This window comes from Serinus canaria, chromosome 25 (assembly GCF_022539315.1).
Source record: "Serinus canaria isolate serCan28SL12 chromosome 25, serCan2020, whole genome shotgun sequence".
In the NCBI taxonomy this organism is placed as follows: domain Eukaryota; kingdom Metazoa; phylum Chordata; class Aves; order Passeriformes; family Fringillidae; genus Serinus; species Serinus canaria.
In genome coordinates, this window is record NC_066338.1 from 12,695,850 (window position 1) to 12,709,569 (window position 13,720).

Below are 13,720 nucleotides of genomic sequence, written 5' to 3' on the forward strand. Positions count from 1 at the left end.
CCATTGATTTGTGCAAACTGGAGAAATAAATCCCAACTCAAACCATCCCATGATTCCTGTTCATGGACACTCTACTCAAACTCACTTCATTTGTTCTGTGGTCTAAGAATCAGCAGGTTTAATCAATTTATTCATCCTTGTGGCAGAGATTTGAGTGAGGAAAATCTGTTTTTTAGGGGAATACCAACTCACCTCGTACGAATCAAACTCATACACGTACGTGGCAGGGGTTGCTGTGATGTTGTCATAGTAATAATCTTCTGTGGAATAATAATAATTACCTGGAATGGAAAGAGCTCCAGGTGAGGTGGCACTGTGGGGACTGGGGACACCTGTGAGTCCCTCCCCCATGTCCTGGGTTGTGATCACCCAGCTTTTCCCCCCTGTGTAACTCAAATTAGTCTGGACAACTCAGATAAATCCCTTCCCAGCCCTGGTTATCCCAACTCTCTCCTGTGGCTTGTGGAAAATGGGGAAAATGCTTTAAAAAAAAAGGCATTTCTCACTTAAATGAGACACGTATTCAAATAAATCCGGTGCGATCTCCTCCGTGTCATCTTCGACCTCTGCCTTCCCTGAAAGCAAAGGAAACACCAAGGGATCACCATGAGGAACCTCAGGTGGAGCTGTGGGGTCATGGGAAGTTTTATTGATTTATTGGTGCTTTGGGCAAAACCCCTTTCCTGTGGGACTGATGGATTTACAACCTCACCCACAGTTAGATCCCAACTAAAGGTGTGGGAGGTCAGAGCAGAGCTGGGGTTTTTCTTCATTTTTGGGTGTGGATGTGCTGCAAGTGAGAGATGCAGTGGTGGGGATGGAGCCTCTGGCTGTGCTCCTGCACCCCAGAGCCAGGCTGGGCTGGATCTCCCCTGGGATGAGCCTCTCATCCAGGATCCATCTGCTCCAAGGGCTCACGAGGGACCCTCATGTTTGCTTAGGGCTGAGCCGCTATAAATGAATTCTGACCCCTGTGACATTGTCACAGTTGGAGGGAGTGGCTCATTCCCTATTCCAAACATAAGGTTCTGTGTGTTTCCTTGGGTTTTGGGAGGATTTTTTAAAGCAAATTAATTGGGAATATTAATGTTCTAACAGTCACAGATCCATACACTAAGATACTCATGAGAATGGCAGATATGGAATAATAAGATATTTTTATAGTTTGACACTCATTTATAGTCACAAATAAGATCATTATAATATTGTAATTATAAGTGACACCATCAATAGCTGGATCCCAATGACTGGGCAGTGATGCCCAGGGACAGCTGTAGCTCCAGGTCTCTCTCCAAACCCTCTCACTTCTTCCTCTCATATCCCTGACTTTCTCAGCACTGGCAAAGCCTAGATCCTAAAATCTGGGCTTCCCAAATCCCAAATCCTCATTAGGGAATTCTCTGAGAACAGTGCCTGAGCCTGAAGATTCCAGGCTGGGATGGGAGCTCTGCAGGAGGGACACAGCACAGCCTCACACCTTGACCTCTCCCACTCCCACCCTGAGCTTTTGGGGAAATTTGGACTGAAATTGGACCTTGGCCCCCATCCTGCTCCTTCCCACGCTCCTTTGGCAGTGCTCCAGCAGCCTTGAGCTCTGGGGTGCCTCATCCCATGCACGGAGCTTTCCCAGAAAGTCACTCCTTGTTTACACTGCAGTCCCACTAAGAATAACAGGGTAACTGCATCCTGAAAAGAGCTTCCAGCTGGGAATCCCCTGGCCTGATGTTTCGTGTTTGAATCTGTTCCTTCGGTGAGGAGAAGGAGAAAAGAAACAAGAAAGGGGAAGAGCTGCAGTTTGCAGTTCCCCTCAGCCCGTGCTGCTCTGTATCTCACCTTCCCAGAGATGGTGGAATGTCGTGCTCATCCCTAAGCAGCTCCAGATTGGGGTTTTCCTCCCTCAATACCCTGATTCTGCTCTTCCCCATCTCAAACTGCCCACATAACTCTCAGGAAATCCTGTTGGGGTTTTTTCTCTGTGTCTCCTAATAGCTCCCAGCTGGAGTTTGCAAATGGTTTGAACACAATGCGGGAAACCTTCACTATCCCACTGTTCTCCAAGCAGAGGTTTTATGAAACTTTCAGTAATTTACATCGTGTATTCCCGCTGGGTTTTTTCCCTTTCTCCAAGAAAATCCCCCAAGATCTTTCAGCCTCCAGACCCTCCCCCAACTGTCCCGTGATCCCAGGAGTGCTGGATAATAATAATAAATTAATAATAATAGAATCAAATAATCAAAGCAGCGAGCTAAAAATCAAATTGCCCTTAGAAAACCCTGGAAAAAAAACCTCGGGGAATTGATTTACCCGGCAAGGACTGAAGGACCAGGAGCACCGCGATGCAGAAATTCATCGTCCTCTGCTGGGTGTCGGCTGCCGGAGCGGCTCCGCTCCTGCTCCTGCGGGACTTTCGGTGCCCGAGAAGGCAGGAAATGACTCGGGGGGGTTGAGCCGAGCAAAGCTCCTCGGTAACGTGGGAGGGAGCCCGGGTTGTGCCGAGCAGCACCGGGCTGAGCGCGAACCGTGCGGGGTCCGCGCCGCAGCTCCGGCGGTGGAAGTTTCCCCTTTGCAGAGGCGTTTGGGACGGCTGAATCGCAAATCTTGGGAAGTTTTCCCTCGGGGAGGGTCAGTGCCGCTGGATGAGTTCTCATATGGAGAGAGGATGGTTTTGATTATGTTCTAACAGAGCAAAGCAGAGCTATAAATAGCGAATTCTTCAGGGAGAGAGGGCAGAGATGCTGACTGGGAGCCAGAGTGACTCCCGACTTCCCGTAAAATCTTGGGGGATTTTTTTGTTTTGGCTTCATTTCCCCTTCCAGTGCCTCAGTTTCTTCATCAGGAGGAAGAAACATGAACGGTCATAGATTTATTTTATTTTAGCGTGGGTAAAAACACCCTGGGGGGAAGGTGATAGCAGAACTCCTGTGTGGAGCCAGGGGGATCCAGGTGGAAATGGGTGCAGACCAGAGGAGGAAGGAAAAGGGGAAGAGAAAGAGACAGAGCTGTAAAATCAACATTTTGGTGACTTGAAGATGAAGGTCAGAAAGCCAAGAAAGAGCAAGATGAGTCTTGCATAGTCCAGGAGGAGCTCTCTTTTGGGGTGCAGGGCCATGGAATCATGGAAGAGGTTGGCCTCAAAGCTCATCTCACCTCTTGTTGATTTTAAACCAAAGATTTCTGTGAATTTTAAGGATTCTAATCAATTTTAAGCCCAAATTCCTCAAAGCAGCCTTTTTTTCCTACCAAGAGTGAACCCAACTGAAGAATTTTTCCAGCACATCCCAAATCTGGTTCCCAGCCTCCCTGGGCTTTGCAGAAGGAGCTTCCCCCATCTGTAGGAAGATGTTTGGCAAAGGGTTAAATGGCCAGGAATGCTGAGCAGGAAGTGAATCTCTTCAAATCCTCCTCTCCACAAGACCCTCCTCTCCCTCCTCCACAAGAATAACATCGAAACTCAAAAATCCCAACCCAAGCAGAAATCTGAACTCGGTGTGAAGAATCCCAGCAGGGCTGGGGCCAGCAGCTCAGCCAGGAGGCACTGGGGGAGCAGGGAAGGGTTAAAATATCCTGGGAGTAAAGGAATGGGGAGGGAAGGGGCGAGGAAGATCCCTGAGGATGGTTCTGGCTTATCAGATGGGGTTGAATGAACAAAGCCTTGGCGTGGGAGCTGAATTCAGTGGGATTTGCTGGCTCAGACTCCAGAACTGGCTGTGATGGTCCAAGACTTGCAAAAATTGGGAAAACTTGGAGATTCCACTAAGGAAAAGGGACCTGGATAAAATGTGCCATAAGGTACCAAAGGAGGAAACAGCTGCTCTTCCCTGGCTGTGACCAGCTGGAACTTCCCAGCAGCATCCTGCACCCCAGGTGCAGCTCTGGAATTGTGCTTCTGGATGGAAAAGGAAACTGTTCTGTTTTCCTTCTGTTTTTTTGTTGTTTAGCCTTTTTTCTTACTGACTCTTCACATCTGGCACCACAGAGCAAACCACAGAAAAGAGGCAGACCAAGGGTTTTTCCATCTCCCATCCCAAAACCTTGCTTCCTATTCCCCCAAATCCCTATTTTGCTTTATATTTCTACTTTTATCTCTTTAGTGTTTCATTATGAAAGTTTTTGTTGTTTTTTTTTTTTTTTTTGCCAAAATTCAACACAACAACAGAGCAGCAAGGGAGGCACGCCTTTCCTGAGGGAAAACTCAACATGTGAACCAAACCAGAGGGAAAAAGGAAGGAAAATGAGGGGAAAAAGAAGGAAGAAGGAGGCTCCTGGTTCTTGCTGTGCTGAAGGGGCTGCATCCCAGGGATGCTGTGGGCACCCAGAGCCTGGTGCTGTGCCGGGGGGGGTCAGTCCAAGGAGGAAGGTGCAGCTGAAGTCAGCAGGGCTCGGATGTGCTGTCATTTCCCAGCTTTAATAGGCGGAAGCAAAACAAGGAGGGAAATTAATCCAAGGCAGGCAGTAACTCTGATCCTTCCCTGAACAATGCCTCGTGCCTAGGAGATGGCATTCACAGGATTCCTGCGGAAGAGGCTGCAGGGGACATTGTTTGGAGTTTTCCTCGCAGGAGAAATGAAGATGGATGAAAAATCCTCATTTTCAGTGCCCAGCACTCCCTGTGGCACCGTCAGTCCAGAGGGAGGTGGAATAATCTGGAGGGAGGGGCTTTGGAGATGTCCGGGCTGTTCTTGCTGGCTGATGGAATTTTTTAGTCTAAATAAAGTTTTCCTGCTCTTCCCAGCTCCTCTGTAAACAGCAGCAGCGTGGGGGTGGGGGACAGAATCAGAATGGGAGATGTGAGGGGCTTGGAAGAGAGAAAAAATGTAAAAGGAGAGGAGAGGAGAGGAGAGGAGAGGAGAGGAGAGGAGAGGAGAGGACGAGGAGAGGAGAGGAGAGGAGAGGAGAGGAGAGGAGAGGAGAGGAGAGGAGAGGAGAGGAGAGGAGAGGAGAGGAGAGGAGAGGAGAGGAGAGGAGAGGAGAGGAGAGGAGAGGAGAGGAGAGGAGAGGAGAGGAGAGGAGAGGAGAGGAGAGGAGAGGAGAGGAGAGGAGAGGAGAGGAGAGGAGAGGAGAGGAGAGGAGAGGAGAGGAGAGGAGAGGAGAGGAGAGGAGAGGAGAGGAGAGATCCTGGGGACAGGTGACCCTGCAGGTGGCCTTGCAGACAGGTGACCCTGCGGACAGGTGACCCTGCAGACAGGTGACTTTGCGGACAGGTGACTTTGCGGACAGGTGGCGCTGGACACAAGCCGTGCCAGGTGTCCCCAGGTGTCCCCCTGTCCCGGGACTGGTCCTACCCCCCCATGGCGGCTCCTCCGGGCCGGCAGGGGGCGCTCTTGGCGGCCGCCATGGGTGCCGCCGTGCTGCTGGGCTGCGCCGCCATCGCGCTCGGGCCCGCGGCCGCGCTCGTGCTGCTCACGGTGGCGGCGGAGCCGCTGCTCGTCATCGTGCTGGTGGCGGGGTGAGCGGGACTGGCCTGCCGGGGGCTGAGGGGGCCGTGGCGGGGATCTGTGAGGCCCTTGGGGGGTGCTCTGAGGGGCCTGCGGCGGCTCCGGGGGCCGCTGGTGGTGCCGGGGGCGGCTGAGGGAGCGGTCGGCGGAGGCACCTCGGGGGCGATTGGGAGCAGCGCTGAGGCCGGTGCGGGTGCCGGTACCGAGCGGCTCGGCCTGGTGCCGGTGCCCGCGGTGCCACCCCGGTGTCCCGTTTGCCCGCAGGGCGTTTTTCTGGCTGCTGTCGCTGCTGGCGGCCTCGCTGCTCTGGTCCGTGGCGGTGCAGCTGAGCGGGCGGGAGGACGCGGCGCTGCTGCCGCTCGGAGCCGCCGCCGCCGTGCTGCTGCAGGAGCTCTGCCGGTTCGCCTGCTTCAAAATACTCAAGTAAGAGCCCGCCCGGGGCCCGCGGGGCTGTGCCGGTGCCTGGGGTGTCCCCGGGCTTGGGGGAGCCAGAGCAGATTTGGGGCTCTGTGTCCCGAGGAGCCCCACAAAGTGTTTTCCTTGTTGAGCCCCGGGAAGGAGCGGAGCCTCTCCTCTCACCGCGGCTCTCCCTGGGATGGAGCTTACACTCTCCTTAGGATGGGGCTCACGCTCTCCCTGGGCTGGGGTCACACTCTCCCTTCCCCTCTCCCTGTGTTGGGGCTCACTTTCTCTCTCTGGCGGGGCAGGAAGGCCGATGAAGGGCTGGCGACCCTCAGCGAGGACGGGCGGTCCCCGATCTCCCTGCGGCGGATGGCTTACGGTGAGCAGAGACCCGGGATGTTGCATCCAACTCTTCTGCCCTTCCCTGAGCCCACCGAGGCTCTGTTGGCTGCCCTGACCTCAGTTCCCCCACAGTGTCTGGGCTCTCCTTCGGCATCATCAGTGGTGTTTTCTCCATCACCAACATCCTGGCAGACTCTGCGGGGCCGGGCACCGTCGGGATCCATGGGGACTCCCCGTACTACTTCATCACCTCTGGTGAGCCCAGGGCCGTGGCACAGAGGACGAGGAGGAGGAGGAAGGCTCTGAGGTTCTGTGTCTCTCCCCACAGCCTTCCTCACCATGGCCCTGGTTCTGCTCCACACCTTTTGGGGCATCATCTTCTTCGACGCCTGTGAGCGGCGCCGCGCCAGGGGGCCTGGGGCTGGTGGTGGGCAGCCACCTGCTCACCTCGGGGCTGGTGAGTCCTGGGGGGCACAGGAACCCCCACCCACACTCCCTGCCTAGGGCCATGGGGTGAGTTACACCCCCAGGCACCCACAGGCTCTTGGGTGCCCGGGCTGGAGGTCAGTGAAGGATTTGGGGGCACGCAGGGGTTTGAGCCGGGTTTCCGCAGGGCTGAGCACTCCTTTTGCTGCCCTAGGAGGGCTCAGGAAGGTGTGACCTGTCTGCCTGTGTCCCCAGACCTTCCTGAACCCGTGGTACGAGGCCAGCCTGGGCCCCATCTTCATCCTCACGCTCTGCACTGGCCTCTGGGCCTTCAGAACCGCTGGTGGCTCCTTCCACAACGTCCTCAAGTGCCTCTCATGTAAGGGGGGACAGGGTGTCACTTTTGGGGGGGGGGGGGCAGAGCTGCTGGGATGGGGGTGGATGAGTCTTGTTGAATGGGGGCTGCATTCCCAGGGGCTTCCACAAACCCCCAAACCACCCCATCTTCACAAATGCCCCTTTTCCTCCAGGTAAACAGGAGCCTGAGGGCCAGGCCATGCTCTACTCGGCGCTGCAGGTGCCTCCCGAGGGGTGAGGGAGCCGTGGCCCCACAGCCAGACACTCCTGTGAAAGCCTTCACCCCTCCTGCTCCAGGGGAATTTGGGTCTGTCCAGTTCCTGGGGACCTTTGGGATCTGATTCTGCTGGGAGAGTTCGGGGTCTGACTGGTGCTCCCAGGGGGTTTTGGGGTCTGACCACCACCCTCTTCCCTTTGTTCCCAGATTCTGTTAACTCCTTTCCCTCAGTTTGAGCCTCTGGGGAAGGCCAGGGTGGGCCTGGGGGAACTCAGGGCAGGAACCCCCCCACCATTTCCTTGTGTTGGTCACGCTGAGGGGGTCCCCACCCCTGGTGCATCCACTGGTGATGCTCTGGGGGTGGGGGGTACCGTGACTGGGATGCTCTGCCCTTCTCACCCCTGTTCAGCTCCCAGGGCGGTTGGAGGTGCAGTGGGGGGTAAATTATTTTTTTGATTAACAGTAAAACCCTTTTACAAAACCATGGGACACTGTGGCTGCTGGGGAGAAGGGGAGGGGGAGAGGGGTCACTCCCCACATTGTGCTTCGCTCCGAGTTTCTTGAGGGTGACGTGAGCCAGCCCCAAAGCCCCTCAAAGGTGCTGATTCCCACCCCACAAAGAGCCACCAGGAGGGGGAAAGGGTTTTATTTGCAGTGGGGCTGGGGGATGGCGTGGGCCAGCCCCTCCCAGCCCAGCCCAGCCCGGACCAGGGTCAGCGGGAGTGCCCAGTGTCCACGGGCGAGTGGCGGGAGGAAGCCTTGAACACCACGTCCTGTGCCTGCGCCCGCCTCTCCCTGCCGGGGCAGAAACATGGGTGAGGGGGGGTCTCTGCATGGAGCTCGGGGCCCCCCAGCCGCGGGGGTCCCTCTGAGGGCTGGGGGGGGGTCTCACCGCATCCTCTTGGCCCCAAAGTGGATGGCGAAGGAAGAGGGCGACGCAGCCGGCGAGGACGCCGAAGCTGATGGCGATGACCTCACCTGTGTGACACCCGGGGGGGGTCAGGAGGGTCCAGGTGTGACCCCCCCCAGCCCAACCTCCTGGCCTGGCCCTACCTGTGGAATATCCCTCTGGCTCTGCAAGGGAAAAGCCGGGCTCAGGGCCAGCTCCTTGTGCCCACCTGGGGCTTCAGGAGCCTCTTGAGGGGTGCAGGGGGCCCTTCCCACCCCTCCGCTCACCCCTGGGGAAGGACGCGAGCACCGGGCGCTGGTTCAGCTCCTGCGGGGCTCGGAAATTGTCCACCAGGAGCTGCGGCTCCTCCTGGCCCTCCTCCGTGGAGTAAAGGCTTCCCTGGAGCTGCTCCAGCTGGAAGGGAAAAGGGAAGGGGGCAGCACTGGGTCCACCAAAGGCGGGGGGCTCCCCGCAGAGCGGCTCCTACCTGGGCGCGGCTGATGCGGACGGGCTGCGGGAGGAGGCTCCAGAGGACGCTCTGGGAGCAGGGCGGGGTGGTCAGGGAGCCGTTGTAGCGGTAGTAACGCTCCAGGTGCTCGGGCAACAGCTCCCGGATGCTGAAGGAGGGGATGGCCACCGTCTGCCCTGTGGGGGGGAGCAATTTGGGGCGTGCCAGGAGGGGGATTTGGGGTTCCCCCCTCCCTCTCCTCACCTGCATAGCGGATGCTGCCGAGATGCCTCAGGATGTTGTCATAGGCGGGGTGGGGGTCGTCTCCCACCTGGGGGAGTGAGGGGAGGGGTCAGTGATGCGCTGGGGAAGCGCGGGTGGGTGCGTGGGGGGGGTGTAGGTGTGCGGTCCGTACCTCCAGGAGGACGCCGAGCACGGCCAGCCCGCCCGGGTGCGGCTGCGCCGCGCTGGCATCGGCGAAACGCTCGGTATCGAAGTGCACCACGTGCATCTGCGGCACGGCAAGGACCCCCTGAGCCCCCCGCCCGGCCACCCCAACCCCACTGAGCCCCCCACCCAGCCGCCCCAGCCCCTGCCCCGGCTCCCACCCCGCAGTGCCCGGACCTGCTCCCACTCCCGTTTCTCACCCTTTTCTTCTGCACCCCTTCCCCTCCCTGCACTCCTTTCCCATCCCCGGACACCTTTCCCTCCCCTTTTCCATTCCCTGCAGCAAATTCCCGCAGTGCAAACCCATTTTCCACGCTGTTCCCATGCTGTTTCCCACACTGACACCCCTCCCCACAACCATATCCCACACAATTCCCACGCCATTTCCTGACCCCAAACCTACTCCATTCTCCTTTCCCACCCAATTTCCCGCCCCCAGACCCATTTTTGGAGCTGTTCCCCGGTACCCACGGTACCTCGGCGGGGGCACGGTGCCCGTCCAGCAGGTGCTCAGCGCCAGCGGCGTGCCTGGGCCGGCCCCAGTGGAAGTGGAGCTGAACGGCAGCGAAGGCGCTGGGCAGCCCCCGGAGCCGCAGGGACGGTGGCAGCGCCAGCACGGCTGTGGAACACGGGGCTCAGCGGGGCTGGGACACCGGGGGCCGCCCGGTTCTCCCCGTCCCGGGGCTCACCGGTGTGGCCGTTGTTGGCGAGGGTCAGCTGGGGGCTCTCGGGGTGCTCGTAGCCCTCGGGCAGCAGCGGCGGCAGGGAGGGGTCGTGCTGTGCCCGCGCTGTCGCGATGTCGATGGGTGACTGAGCCCGGCCTCCGCACTCCGGGTGTGCCTCGTGCCAGTGCTGCTGCCCGTGGGGACCTGGGGGGCACCAGACCCCCGGTGGGACCCCCCATCTTCACCCAGCACGGCCCCCGTGACCCAAAACGACCTCGGTGCCCCCCAAACCGGGACGCGGGTGACATTCCCAAGGGCCTCGTTAATCTGCTGGGGACATTTTTTCCAGGCGGGAGAGCGGGGACAAAGCCGAGCCCGCGGGGCCGGGGGGGCACCCATGGGTCCCCCTGGGCCCGCCGGGATGGGGCTTAGCGGGATTTGGCCAAGGCCGGATCCTAATTGGATTTGGCAGCAGGAGTCTTATGTAAAGGAGCACAAAGGGACCATTGGAGCGAGGGGGGCAAGGGGGGGCAGGAGGGAAAATTTGGGGGGCTGCACCCATTCATCCCCGCCTGGCTTAGGGGAGCTAGGTGGGTGCCCATTTGTGGGGTCCCAAATGTCTGGGGGCGAGCAAGAAGTTGATCTGCCCATCTCCTTCCCGTTTGGGGGGGTCCCAGATGTCCGGGGACATGTTTGGGGGTCCCAAGGGGGATCAAGAGGGTGATCTGCCTATCTTCTTCCCATTTGGAGGGACACAGATTAGGGGGGGCTGTCACCCATCACCTCCCCACCTTCTGGGGAGACCCATGGGAACCCCTCAGTTCAGGGGGTGTGGGGATAAATGGGGGGGTCCCTGCGTGGGGCCCCACTCACCCTCGTACGTCCAGTGGGGACCTGTTGGGGAGAGTGGAGGATTTGGGGTGGGGGCTCGGCTGAGCCCCCTGGCCCCACATGGGGGCACCTGAGAGGGGCTGGGGGTGCACCCCAAAGCGGGATCTGCGGGGGGCACCCCGGGGGGACTCACCAGCGGCCAGGGCGGGGGCCAGGCCGCCCAGGAGCAGCAGCACACTCAGCATGGCGGGGGGCAAGGGGGGCCGGGTGCCACTGGGCCGGCCGTAAATACCCACCCAGGGGGACGGGCCCCCCCGGGGGGACGGGGGGGCTGGAGAGGCCATGCCCGGGGTGTCGGGGTGAGGGGAGCGTGGGGATGGGGCTGCGAGCTCTGGAATTGTGGGGTGAGGGGTTTGTAGGATGGGAGTTTGCGGGGTGAGGGGTTTGTAGGATTGGGGTTTTTGGGGTGAGGGGTTTGTAGGATGGGGGTTTGCAGGGCTCTGGGGGGGCTCTGAGAGTTTGGGGGGCCTGAGTGGGGCCCCCTGGCCTTGTGGAGGGGTGTTGGGGTCACCCTGAGCCTCCTGGGCCTTGGGGCTCTGGCCCTGGGAGGGATTTTGGGGGGAATATTTTGGGGGGGGCTGGGGGCGCTCGGGGGGAGCCCCGGGCAAATCCCCACGCGCTCCATGGCCCCGCCCCTCTCCTGGAAGCCCCGCCTCGCGGGCGTTCCCCCACGGGCGAGCGTGACGTCACAAGGGGCCCCCGCCCCCACGTGGGGGCCCACGCGCCGCCCCGCCCTGGTTATGTAATGAAAGGGGGTGGTTCCGCCACGCCCATTGGCCGAGCCGCACCGCCGGAACCGCCTCCCATTGGCTGAGGGAATGGGGGCGGTACCCGGAGCCACCTGCCCCGAATCGCCGCGCGGGGGGGCGTGGCCAGAACAGCGCCCTCCGGCCAATCAGCGCCGGGCGGCGGCAATGAGCCAACGGGAGAGAAGAGGCGGGGCCTCCCGGGCGCGACGACCAATGGGAGCGGGGCGGGGCGGGGCCCGGCCGGAGGCACGTGCGGCCGCGCACGTGTCCGCGTGGGGCCGCCGCGGGCGGGGCGGGACCGGCACCGGGGACAGAGAGACCGGGACACCGGAACAGCGGCACCGGCACGGGGACACCGGCACGGCCACCGCGGCACCTGCCCAGGGACACTGACACCGGCACGGGAAACGGGGACAGCGATACTGGCAACGGGACACTGATACCGGAACGGTGATACCGGCACTGGGTCAGGGACGGGAACAGCGACACCGGGGCAGGGACATCGGCACCACCGCAGGTGCAGACGGGAGCAGGTGGGACCCGGGGTGACCGGGGCTGGGGATGGGAGGGGGTGGGGGAAAGGTCCTGGGGGGTCCCAGCGCGTGGGGTAAGGTCCCCATCACGGGAGGGATCCTGCGGGGGGATCTCGGTCTGGGGAGGGGGCGGCAGGGGATGGAGGGGGGGAGGCTGGAGGTGTCCTGGTCCTGGGTTAAGGGTCCCAGTGCCAGCTGGGTCCCTGCACCCCCACCCTGCCTCAGGAGATGCCCAACCTGCTCCCCCATGTGAGGCAGCACTGGGGCTGTGGGGATGACACCCCCACGGGAGAACAAGGCAGTTCCTTCCTTGTCTTCCATTTTTGTCCGATATCCCCCTGGTGTTTCCTTCCCTCAGTCCCTCAGGCAGCCTCGGCTGGAGCTGAACGCAGCGAGAGGTTCCCCTGGGGGAGCCACCCCCTCCATGGAGCCCCCCGCCCGCGCCTGTTCCTGCGGCTCCCCTGCCTCTGACAGCGGGGCCGAGGCCGGTAGCTCCCCCCGGAGCGCCCCCAAAGCCGAGCGCGGCCGCAAGCGCCCGGGGGGGCTGGAGCGGGCACTCCCCGAATCGCCACCGTCACCCCGCGGGGGAAAGCGCCCACGGAAAGGAGAGAGCGGGGATGTCCCTCCCAGCGATGGCGATCGCCTCTTTGCCCAAAAGGTGAGGTTTTGGCACAAAACGAAGAGGCACCCCTAAGATGGGAGGTGGGGAAGGGCTTGGTCCCCTAAAAAAGCTGGGTCTGCCTCAGTTTCCTCACCTGGAATGGGTGGGTGGGGATGAGAGGGAGGTAAGTGGGGTTTGAGGGGGTACACGAGACCCCACCCCACTCTGGCTGCAGTGCAGTCACCTCCTCCTCCTGGCAGTGTCGGGAGCTCCGGGGCTTCATCCGGCCACTGGCAGAGCTGCTGGAGGGGCTGCGGCGGGGCCGCTACGACAGAGGTGGGTGCCCCCCATACCCTCTTCCCCCTTCTCGAGGCGCCTCTTTGCCTTTGGGGAGAATTCACCCAATTTCGGGCCTCCCCAGGGCTGAGCAGCTTCCAGCAGAGTGTGGCCATGGACCGGCTCCAGCGGATCATTGGGGTGCTGCAGAAGCCAGAAATGGGGTGAGTGTCCCCCGTGAGCCCAGGGGGGCGGGCACGGGAGTGTCCCCCTCTCGGCATAGGGTGACAGGAGCTCTCTCTCCACAGTGCCCGCTACCTGGGGACGCTGCTGCAGGTGGAGGCCATGCTACGCCTCTGGTTCCCCCACGTCGCCCCTAAACCCGCGCTGGACTCGCCTCCCCCCGCGGCTCCCCCGCGCCGCCGCGCCCCCGCCGGTCCTCCCGGGGCTCCCCGGTGCCGCCGCCTGCCCGGGGAGCTCCCGCTCGCCAGCCCTGCAGGGACATTACAGCAGCGGGGGTCCCCCCAGTGCCAGACAGGGGCTCCCGAGTCCCCCCCGGCGCCGGACGTGTGACGCCCCCCCCGGTTCGGGGGGGGGGAAGATCTCATCTGCATTTCTTGGTTTTGCCTTTTTTTGATTTGTTTCTTTTTTACCGGTGGTCAGTGAGACCCGCAGGCGGGCGGGACTGACCCGGGGGGATCCCGAACCCCCCCAGAAGCCCCAACGCCGGGGCGGCCGCGTGCCTTGGCCGGAGCGGAGCCCCCTCCCCGCGGGGGCCGGGCCCTCCCGGGCTTGTGCCTTCCCCCGGCGGCTGGGGGGGGAGCGTGGGACCCCCCGAGTGAGGAGGACTCAAAGCCGGCCCTGCTGGAAGCAATAAACGCCGCGGGAGCGGCCGGGGCCAGCCGGTGTCGTGTCTTCTGTGCTCGGTGGGGCGGGCGCGGGTAGGGGTGGGGGCTCAGAGCCGCCCTTGGTGCTCCTCTGTCCCCTCCGCTTGGGACCCCGAGTGCCCGCGGTGTCTCCGGTCCCGGGAACCGCAAAGGCC

General features: G+C 61.1%; 3 protein-coding genes across 3 annotated transcripts; 2 read left to right on the top strand and 1 right to left on the bottom strand.

The window, feature by feature from the left end:
• The first annotated feature begins 5,332 nt into the window (after positions 1-5,332).
• On the top strand, positions 5,333-7,381 carry APH1A (aph-1 homolog A, gamma-secretase subunit). The gene is given in 8 exon segments (XM_009099222.4): positions 5,333-5,446; positions 5,700-5,858; positions 6,143-6,216; positions 6,312-6,434; positions 6,508-6,587; positions 6,589-6,636; positions 6,861-6,984; positions 7,136-7,381. Coding segments are annotated over 8 exon segments (786 nt in total). The 5' UTR covers position 5,333; the 3' UTR covers positions 7,201-7,381.
• Positions 7,382-7,818: 437 nt separating this feature from the next.
• CA14 (carbonic anhydrase 14) lies at positions 7,819-10,721 on the bottom strand. Its single transcript, XM_050984659.1, is given in 12 exon segments — positions 7,819-7,974; positions 8,072-8,100; positions 8,102-8,157; positions 8,233-8,253; positions 8,356-8,482; positions 8,556-8,713; positions 8,781-8,847; positions 8,932-9,027; positions 9,440-9,582; positions 9,653-9,832; positions 10,502-10,522; positions 10,653-10,721. Coding segments are annotated over 12 exon segments (1,032 nt in total). The 5' UTR covers positions 10,705-10,721; the 3' UTR covers positions 7,819-7,892.
• An 801-nt stretch (positions 10,722-11,522) lies between these two features.
• On the top strand, positions 11,523-13,606 carry CIART (circadian associated repressor of transcription). The gene is made up of 5 exons (XM_030233772.2): positions 11,523-11,801; positions 12,160-12,459; positions 12,663-12,738; positions 12,824-12,902; positions 12,987-13,606. Exons 2-5 carry the CDS (start codon positions 12,226-12,228, stop codon positions 13,249-13,251), a joined length of 654 nt encoding a protein of 217 aa, XP_030089632.2. The 5' UTR covers positions 11,523-11,801; positions 12,160-12,225; the 3' UTR covers positions 13,252-13,606.
• The last annotated feature ends 114 nt before the right edge of the window (positions 13,607-13,720 follow it).